Raw genomic sequence first — 11,199 nt, forward strand, 5'->3', positions numbered from 1 at the left:
ATTTTATCAATTGTTCAGCAAATTTAGTTGACATACAATTCCTTTTTAAATTTGTTTCGTCCACATTGTTCATAAAATTGAAGAGTATACGCTATGTTTGGTATTATATATGAAAAAGTTAAAACCTGATGCTACCGTTCTGACATAATAAAATTGAATCTATAAGGTATGTGCTTTTCTCTGAATGTATCGTGATGCTGCCTTTATTGGCGGTTTTTGAGAAATCACCAATCCAAAAACGATAATTTTCGAAATTCTCAAACTAATTCAAGCGGGGCGCGAAATTTTTTTTATTATTACTTTATACTTTCTGAAACTTATTCTAAGTTTATTAGCGTACAGTATTGATGTGCGACAAAGAGAAAAAGATATTTGATCAATTATTCTGCAACTTTAGTTGAAATACAAACCCTTTTTTAATATGTTACGTACCGTTGTTTTAAAAATCGAGGAATATACGCTATGTTTGGTATTATATATGGCCAAGTCAAAACGTGCTGCTACTGTTCTGGCATAATAAAATCGAATCTATAATGTATGTGCTTTTATCCGAATATGTCGTAGTGCTGCCTTTATTGGCGGTTTTCGAGAAATCGCCATTTTAAAAACGATAATTTTTTGTAATCCAGGACAGAATCCACTAGGAGTCGCAAATGTTTTTTTGCTGTTTTATACTTCCCGCAACGTATTCCAAGTTTAAAAGATGTACAGTATTAATGTGTGACAAAGAGAAAATTATATTTGATCCATTGTCTAGCAATTTTAGTTGAAATACAAAATCAATTTTAAGTTTGTTACGTCCATGCCGTTATTAAAATTTAGATTACACGATATGTTTGGTAATATATATGGTCAAGCCAAAACGTGCTGCTACTGTTCTGTTATAAAAAAATCGAATTTATAGGGTATCTGCTTTTCTCCAAATGTGTCGTGGTGCTGCCTTTATTGGCGGTTTTCGAGGAATCGAGGTTCCAAAAAGGATAATTTTCCGAAACTTTGTATTTGCGGAATGCCTGAAAATTCATTTTTCGCTTAGTTAGTCTTTTTTTAAACACTATTTTCTTATTAAATTTAATGTATTATTTTAGTTTAAAGATTTTTCATCTATTTTCGTGCCAATATTATATTTTGATCAGCATTTTCATTTTTCATATTTACATATAAGTGAACATTATATTCGCGTGGAACCTATATTCAATGTGTAAAAATATTCTGGCTGAAAGTGCTGCTAGCTTCACAGTGGTGTCGCGGGGTTTTAAAATCGGCCATCGAACTTTACAGAAAAATTATAAATTCACGCAAAATTGTTATGTTCACTTCAATAAAGATTAACTCCTGTTGTTTCGTGCGTTTCTGAATTTAAATTGTATGTATTGTTCAATTTATAATATTTAATATTTTTGTGGAATATAAATATTCTGATTTATTGAAAAGGCATATTTACAATCATCAATTTAAATAAAATATTATCTTTCAAAATAATTTTTTTAATTCAATTGTGAACACTTAATATTCCCGTGTGCTCCATATTGCAAATTATTTATGTCAAACCGTTACCAGGGGAGGTATTCAGATGTTTCAGTTTCAGGTGATTTTGTTTGAAATTTATGGGTTAGAATTTGTATTTTTATCCCCGCGGAGAGGAAAGTTGTCTTAATTATTTATTATTGTTATGTAAAAAGATTCTGAATTTGTGTCTCATTTGTTTTGGATTTGTGTTTTTACACAGACTGTGTATAATTATATTTTTTCTCCGTCATTAAAAATAAGTACCGGTACCGTATTTGCTCGTTTTGTAGCCCGGGCCCATATTTGTTTAACCAAACACACTGACCGGGCCCTTATTCAATCATAGACGCTTGTTATTTTTAAAGTAAAATTGCGACGCCCTATCAATATTAAAACGACGCACTTGGGCGTCGCGACGCCCAGTTTGAGAACCACGGTGTTAAGTAATCAATGCTATCTGTTATGTAAATGGACGCCTGAAAGTAAGGCGTGAGTGTTATCTACCAGCGCTTAGAATTCGACAGCGTTGTGACAAAAGCGCTTCTTATTTCCTATTGCTGTATTGTTCTCTACCACTGAAAAATCAGCTTTTACATCGGGCGGGTATTCAAGCACCGGCCCTTATTTATTTTTATGTTCTGTTCACACGGGCGTCTATTCAAACGGGCCCTTGATTAAGATCGGGCGGTAAAACGAGCATATACGGTAAGTTAATTGTGTGTTGAAAAATAAATACAAAACTTGCGTTTTATTAGGGTCTCCTGAAGTACACGCCGCAAGTACTTCTAGTTGCAAGTGCAGTTTTAAGTATTCTATGGCGTCTGCAGCTGCCGCAAAACCATGGCGGTATTTCCATACCATGGCCGCTACAGCCAAACCTACGGCGAATGACTTTTTAGCTGCCACAAACCAATGTCGAGCTGCCGCTACCGCGGCAGCAAATTAAAAACCAATGGCAGGTAAAATTTTGCTGCTGTAACCGCGGCAGGTGGGCCGTAAGGACAGGGCTGTCCCTTATGGTGACAAATATTGGGTAAGTTGGAACGTTTTTCTTATGGATACAGTCTTGATGCATTTGGGGTTAGGGTTAGGGTTTAAGAAGATATAATTCCGCATGATCAATTAGAATTTGGTACATTAGTTTGTGAATATACCGTTAATACTGATTACTGAATACAGAATAGCGCTATAAAACCATGGCAAGAGCTGCCGCGGTTCGTTCGTGGCAGGAGCTGCCATGAAGTGGTAAGAACTGCGCCTCTCTAGTTGGCCTGGCACAACGATTGTTTCATATGTCATTTCCAACCCCCACCTGCAGAATTGACTACGTCATCCGAAAATTACATCACTGCGAAGTCACAGTGACGCAATACGGCCCTCCAAAGTATACGGATGGTCACGCAGACAATCATCTGAAATCGAGCAAGCTATTTTTCTCGCCGAAACGATACACAGATAAGATCGCTGACATAGGTGTGTTCATTATAGTCGCCAATTTGAACAATCACAGCTATACTTTAGCAAGCTCTATGCGATTGTGACGTCGCAGTGATGTAATTTTTGGGTGACGTACTCAGGTGGGGGTTAGGAATATTATATTTATAAAATCATTATGCTACATCCACTACAAGTACTTGAGGGCGCGTACTTCAGGAGACCCTTTCATTAGACCTAAATGATCAATGCTATTCAAATGTATCCATTGTACAACGTGATGCAAAAAATCATAATCCCAAGCTTCACGTAATTGCCGGTCGATTACGGCTTCCTTCGTCAGCAAATCCATGCATCTGAAACAAATAACTGGCTAACTAATCCAATACCCGACGTGGACTGGTAACCAGACGAGAGGCCGAGGTTCGCCATATGATTGAGTCGTATTATTGGTTTTCCTCTCCAGGATAAATATGTAAATCCTTTCCTAATTCCACATATGACGTAGACAAGAGGCGGTGACACACCATATGATTGTGCCATCTTATAAAGAAATATAACTTTCCATCTTTTTGTTTATAGTTGTCTGTATCTAACGTATTACCCAGTATATAATCATGGATATGGAACTGAAACAAGCTTTCGCGGACCTACAGCGTAAAATGGTCGAAACGCAGTCACAAATGAAAATAGCGGATGCACAAATCATGCAATTAGGACGCGAAAAGAAACGTTCTGAGCTTACTGCAAGCGAAATTAGTGGTCTGCCATCAGAAACAAGATTATTTCAAAGCGTAGGGCGAATGTTTTTGCTTCGAACACGAGACGAAATCGACCAAAATTTAAAAGCTTCACAAGAAAATTCAGACACGAAAGTTAAAGAACTCGAAGCGAAGAAAAAATATTTAGAAAAAACTGTCAAAGAAAGTGAAGAAAACCTTCGTGAAATGGTTTCTCAACGAAGGAAATGAAACTTCCATTTCAATAACTGATTTATATTATCTTCAACAAAAAAATGCATGCAAAATGAAAAACAGAAAACTCCAGGCCATTTCATAAATAAAATGGGACATGGTCTGCTTGGAATTAGGGCTGAAAGCCTCAATTTTAATATGAGCATGATGCTTCTCAAAAAATATGGTTTCCAAAAGCCATACTATTTCAATAACTGATAGATATTATATTCAACAAAAAATGCATGTTAAATGAAAACCATGTTTCTCGCTAAAGATTGAAATTGTGTGAGTCAACCTGGTTTGGATTAGGTTCAAAAGCCTTAATTTGGCCCAATTTATATCTAAAAATAATATATATTTAAAAATAATGCTACTCAAAAATAAATGTTTCGAAACCTATTTTAACTGTTATTATTTTCAAATGAAAATATGTCCATAGAATGAAAAGTACGAAAAGACTGGGACATATTGAAAATAAAATAGGACTTTGTCTGGTAGAAATTGGGTCTGAAAGTCTCATTTTTTTAATCTGGTTCAATGTATATTTAAAAATAATGCTGCTCATGAAATCGTGGCAGGAAAAAATTACTTCTTCTATCTTTGCAGTGTGTGAATGTTTTTCATTTTGATATCAAATTTCTGTTTATCAGGCATATTCTTTGTTTATTCACCATGGTTTCTCCAAACTGTTACAAAGCTTATTTTATTCTGAGATGTTGTGCTCTCTAATTTCATTGATTGAGAAAATGTATTCTTCATTTTAGCACCTACAAATATTTAGAAAGTCTTGAAATTTATTAAAATTGCAAAGGTAATTTATCGACATCATATATTGTTTTGGCCCTCGCAGATGTATTAAATGAAGTGAAAATACTGATTAAAAAACAATTACTGATTAAAAAACAACAAACATGAAACTCCATAACAAAATTGAAATTGTAAAGGGATTTTATGGACACCCTGTATATCAATATACATCACTGATCCATGTCATGAAATTTCCTATACTTCAGATAGCCAATACAGATTCAAATAACTTTGTATAGTTAGTTGTCAATTTTATTTGGACGCCACTTATATATTAGAAGTGCATGTGGAATCGAAAAGTCTTGTTGAAACTAAGTTAAATTCAACAATAATGCTGCACAAATCAGATAACCAAATTGCTTTTTGTATATTTGCAGTTTTTAATTTTGATGCAGAATCTCACATATATTATGATACCCAACCTGACATGTGCACTCTATTGGCGCCCCCCCCCCCCCCCTCCTCAAAAAATACTCTGAACCACACCCTTGCAATAGAATATATATTTGAGAGTATTGGTCTGTAATGAAATATGATGCATAAATGGCAGCAGCATCAACATTCTTGGAATCAAATGCGGTGATTCGGTTTAGGGTTGGATTATCCGGATAGCGGTTAACCGGATAACCGATTAACCAAGAGGTATTTTGCTATCTGATAACCGGATATTATTGTAACGGTTAACCGGATAATAGAGCAGTATAAATAATGCATATGCGCATTAGTGATTTTTATATTTTTTGTTGAGTGGCCAATGACATCTCTCAGAGCATATAATATTCACTTATATCCACACCACTCTGCATATTTCAGTCATCCGTGTAATGCTGGAGTGAACTTGACTATAGTATTACATCACAAAACACGCAGAAAAATGTGATTATTGCGTATTTGCGGTATAGAAGAGCCCGACTTACCTTAAAATAAAAGCATTTCTACTCTAGATATGAAAACAAATGGTAAGCTGCACGAACAAATCCAATTTTCTATTTTTGCTATCTTGAAAATTCATCAAATTTGAGCTATTATTGCAATTCCAATGAGTATAATTTATTTAGTACAATAAATGCAGATATTAATTAGCTTATAGTTATATATCAACATTTTCGGGAGAAAAGTCGGGTTCAGTTTCGTCGGTATATAACGCCGATAATTGTTTTATTTCGCCCGGAACTGAAATGGCCGCAGTATGTTATCTATCGTCGTATCTATCTATCGTTAAGAGAGTAGATCTGAAACACACATTTTTGACTGACAATAAGGAATTGAATGCTAACGAAAATACCACGACTCTTGATTTATGAGCCAGTGATAGATAAAACAAGACTCTATTTTAGGCGCTGTTGAATCGCCAAAATTTCGTAATAATCGTATTTACTGAATTTACAACAAGGGTAACTTTTCACGGGATGTAACTTCTTTTCAAATTAAAACTGGCATAATGCCGATGTTAATTCCCCAAATAATAACGCGATGCGGAAGAAAACGATCGGCGATGATAACACAATTAGCCTGCAAAATTCGACCGACGTTTTCGAAAATTTCAAAATGAGGAGGAAAGGCTGTTATTACATTTATGGTTTTCATGGAACTTTCACAAACAAATTTGTTTGCAAAATGGTCTATAATATTTCAGAAAAGTTTAATGTGACAGACTCTGTATCGTGTCATGTTTTTCGTTTACTCATTTAGGGTGGTAAGTAAAGTTGTTCAAAAACTGGCGCAGCATTGTTTTGGCTCTGTTAATTTAGTTTAAAAGGTATTCGAATGGAAATAGATTTAAAGTTGTGGCCCAATTAGTACAAACGTGAGAATATTTACAGTGACATGTTAAATAAGTGAAGTTTTCAAATTAGAAGAAATTTCTGACCACTTCGGTTTTTTCATAATCATCAATTTGCTTTGTTATTAAAATTTTTGTTCAAATGACTTATATTTTCCTATACACTTCACGGAATTTGTTCCCCCTATATTCTATTTTTTGGATACTTCTCTCACCGAAATAAAATGTTCGAAATGCACGATTTTTTGTGTTCATGATTTCATTTATATGTATGCTCTTGTGGTATATATTAACAAAGTTTATTTCGTCGTGCAAGAAATCACCAAATATTATAGAAAACAAAATACTATACATGACAATATAAAATTTCATTGCAATTGATAGGAAGGTGCGGATGATCAGAAATGATCATTGTGAGTCTGCGACACTAAAATTTAGTACGAGTCAAAATTTAAAGAAAAGAGGCTCTAGACACAAAAAGAAACTTTTAAAAAACTTTACAATAAAGTAGAAATAATATAAATCTTTACATATTATTTGAATAGGGAAAATAACTTAGCAGTTGGGGAAAAAAAAATTAGGACACAATATTTTCAAAAAATGTTTCATTTTATTATTCCGCTGTACATCGGTACGACTACTGAGCTTAAATTATTATTTATTGACACATGCAATATTAAAATGCACAATAATTCATATTCAAGAAAAATAATACATATGTGAGTATTTACAACAGAACTGTGTGGTGGTATTCGTTCAATTCACCGCGAAAATCTCGCGAAATCGGTTCTCTAAAATCAGCAGTAACTATCCGGTTAACCGTATATTTAAAATACTGAATACCCGGATATATCCGTTATCCGGATAGTGAAAATTATAGGTATCCGAACTAACCCTAATTCTGTTCAATTATGGCCCATTGCTTTTATTGGGGGATATTATTTTGAATTATACTGAAATAGTAGCTTGTCTAGAAAAATAATTTTGCGTCCGCTTACCCATCCGGGTTGTGCAATCCTTAATACAGGAAGGCCAGATACACATAACTTGGTGAAACCGCGTGCCGCACGTTAATTTAACATAGGCTATCTAATAGTCGCAGGCACAAATATTTTGGTTATTGATCTTGTGACAAGCGTTGTTCGCTTCGCACAAACTAACTGTTGGGGCATTGTAACGTCATAGACATGGTATAGGCTTTGCAACGTACCAGATTAAACTAAATTATTAACTAGTTTCGCGGGACACACACCATTCAAAATGGGTAATTCTCAGCGGATTACACAATTTTTCTTCTGTGGGCGCAGGTTGTGCACACCCTTGGTATATATCGCCGCAGTAAACCGAAAGTTTCTTACATCGCATTTTTCAGAAATTGATTTTCATGCGCCTGTACCATCTTTTGGTCTGGATTTTAAGCTACACATGATTTGGTTTTGATTTTAGGTTGTAGTGCCCGATGTCGGTTTCTGTGTTAGAGCCGAACTTACAACAATGAGGTTTTCTCTAAACCTTGAAACGTCACATCCGCTAATTTGGCTCTACTGTGACAGCTTTGAACCCAGTGAAAGCAGCAGTCTCGACCCTGAGACAATTTTTGCGTTCTTTAGTGGGACCAGTGACATGTTTTTATTATTATCAAGCGTGTGTCTGCTGCTACTACCGTGTTTTCTCGTAAATAAGACTGGGTCCTATTTCAATTTTCTTCCGAAAAATAACACCAGGGCTTATTCTCGGGGGATATCTCATATTTTCATTTATCAAAAACAAAATTACAAAGTAGAGAATTACGAGATTTTCGAATATATAAAATATGAAACCGATATCCATTTACTTATAAATAAACACGGTAGCATAGATATATGTTCAAACAAGACACATCGAATAAAGATTGTCTTCGTGCTTAGTTGGCTTTATTCCGGTGCTATTCAAAGGTCGCGAAGTATAGATTAGAGTTGATTGACACCATGATAATTTTTTCTTGCTCTATATATATCCACTTGTGTCCTTTCCATATCATGCCCTGATAAATTTTTTCTGTATAGAAATTCGAAACGTCGGCAAATTACATCGTTTTGCTATCACCGGTTGTGCTTCATTTATTATCAACATGAGTTTACCTGGTGGCAATCATGCAGTATTTCCAAATGTCAGTCAGTAATTTATCACATGCCGAAAATACACAATGGACAAACATAATTAAGTAAGATAAAACGTTTCAGTGTAAATAGAGAAGCGATAAATCAGGAATGGAAGTGATCCAATTGTTACATACAGTTTTCGATTAGATCTGGAAATTGTGGCATTAGCATTACGAAATGATGTAACAATTAGAATTATGCTTCCTTATCAGACTAGATCTGATAATATCCATACGCAAGATCAAGTTTTGTATTAATATTAAATTGCATGGGGATACATTGCTTCTTTTATCGTATATTAACATCTCACTGTAGGTCACACTGATAAAATGGCAATAAAAGTGAGCCACGCACTGAGAAATGGCAATAAAAGTGGATCGCGAACTGGAAAAGGTTGGGAATCACTGAATAGGTAAAAAGTAAATCACATACAGAAAATTATGTATGCGTCATGACAATGTTTGGATTGAAATCAGCTGGACATTGTGATGTCAGAAAGAAAAGGCTTCAATGAAAATAAATTTGGTTGCAGGCTAAGAGAATCTGAAATAAAACGCTAGGCCCGGCGGCTTCGTTTCAGGTAAACGAAACATGTTGCCGAGGCAACAGAGCTGGTAAATAGCAAACACGGAAACGCCAGTAAAATAACGGTGCTTTTCAGCAATAGGTAAGCGGGACTGTAGGATCCTATCAAGTTTATTGTCGACAAATTCGGACTCGAACTTACGACACAATAGCTGGAATTGAATTCCATTGAAGACTGCACGAAAGAAACCCAGGGATATTCTTTAAAACTCCCGCCTAATTTTGACACCTTTTCAGAATAATATACTGAAATGTATATTATGGAAAGACTCTTACGGGAATGGCATCAACTTAAATATGTAGAATAAAGAAAGTCAATAAGTCGAATGTATACACCTCCATCGCCTAAATCAGGGCTACTCAACTATTTTTATCGAAGATCCGCATACAAAACTTCAAAAATATTTGGGTCCGGACTCCGGACTTTCCATAAATTAAATTTCGGCATCCTTATTAAACACGCACTTCCTCGACCGACTAATGATTATTAGCTAATCAGGATTGTTTATTATGGCATTATAGTTCTTTTCATATAACGTTATATTTAAATCTATAAAAGTGATTTTATAAAATAAAACTCAAAAAGTGGGGCTAACGATCCAAAATAAAGAATTAGGCACGGTCCGAATCGAATACCCGAAAGGTCCGGATTCAGACCGCGGTCACCCAGTTGAGTAGCCCTGGCTAAGATGTCTTCTTTCGACCGTTGTAAGTGTGTATGAAAACCTTTGGACTCAATGGTAGAACTCAACCTTATTTTCAGGCCAGTTTTTATTCAAAGAGGCTTTTGGCGATATTGCTGCTAGTCTAGAGCCCTACACAAGTAGAAAATTGAAAAAAAAAAATACGGAGAATAATACATATATACGTCCCGTCGCTTATTAATCGTTTTGATTGATTGATTACAAATCACATTACGTTCGAACAATTCATGCTCAACATAGTGAAAGTACTCTGTAAAATAACCTTATCAAGCAATGAAACTAGGAAGAAATGGCCGTTTTCTTGTAAATGGAAAAGTAAAAGGCACTTTGCACCTAGCATTGTGGCCCCCCACAAACTCATCTGGAGCCCTTGGTGTGCCACGGGCTTCCCCGCTCGATGACACCTGCTGTAGATCGTCGTAAGTGTGTACGAAAATTTTTGAACCCAATGGTAACACTTAACCTTATTTTCGGGCCAGTTTTTATTCAAAGAGGCTTGTGGCGATATTGCTGTTAGTCCTGACCAGAGGTCCGCTATTACTATTTGGCGCGACCATAAAAAAAATGATTTTATCTTTTCGCGACTCAAGCATTTGGTGAGCATATAATTTTGTAGAAAATACTTCGCAATTGAATATCGATTTTAGGAATACTATTGACAGTAGCAATTTTCTTGCGCAAAATTGTATGGAACATGTAAAACACAGTAAATAATTATAATTAGAGGTTAATAAAGCTATAGTTCATAAACAAAGTACACGGACGCGAAGCTTATTCTTTATGGCAAGTTTAAATAGTTTTGCGACTCAGAGTGGAAGGTGTCGCGACCCACTATTTGCGGGCCCCTGGCCTAGACGAGTAGAAAATAAAAAAAATATATACGGAGTATAATTCATACGTCCCATTACTTATTAGTCGTGCGTGTATGTACTTTTTTTTAATCCACTTTGGATCAGTATTTCAATATTTAGGGAAATGCGTGAAAATGCTTTAAGCTCAGATATTTAAAAGAAAATACGAAGAATCCAGTGATCGCACGCAGTTTTGATTATTATTTAGTATTAGGATATGACAATGCTACCAGCCTTTGTAATATGTGAAAAAATAAAAAAAGATACAAACACTATTTGATACGTCTTCCATCGCTTAGTTGGCGTCTATCGATCGATAAATTCGAACCAATAGAACAGCTCTACGCGCGTTTAAAGTTCGATGATACTTATGCCATCACAAGGGTTTATTGACCCAGTGTTTTGTCATAATCGAAAAATGCCACATGA

General features: G+C 35.3%; 1 protein-coding gene across 1 annotated transcript; it reads left to right on the forward strand.

Moving 5' to 3' along the window:
- Positions 1-3,521: 3,521 nt before the first annotated feature.
- LOC120332061 (prefoldin subunit 1-like) lies at positions 3,522-5,788 on the forward strand. Its single transcript, XM_078113958.1, has one exon. It carries the CDS (start codon positions 3,561-3,563, stop codon positions 3,912-3,914), a length of 354 nt encoding a protein of 117 aa, XP_077970084.1. The 5' UTR covers positions 3,522-3,560; the 3' UTR covers positions 3,915-5,788.
- The last annotated feature ends 5,411 nt before the right edge of the window (positions 5,789-11,199 follow it).

Source organism: Styela clava, chromosome 6 (genome assembly GCF_964204865.1).
Source record: "Styela clava chromosome 6, kaStyClav1.hap1.2, whole genome shotgun sequence".
NCBI classification, from domain to species: Eukaryota; Metazoa; Chordata; class Ascidiacea; order Stolidobranchia; family Styelidae; genus Styela; species Styela clava.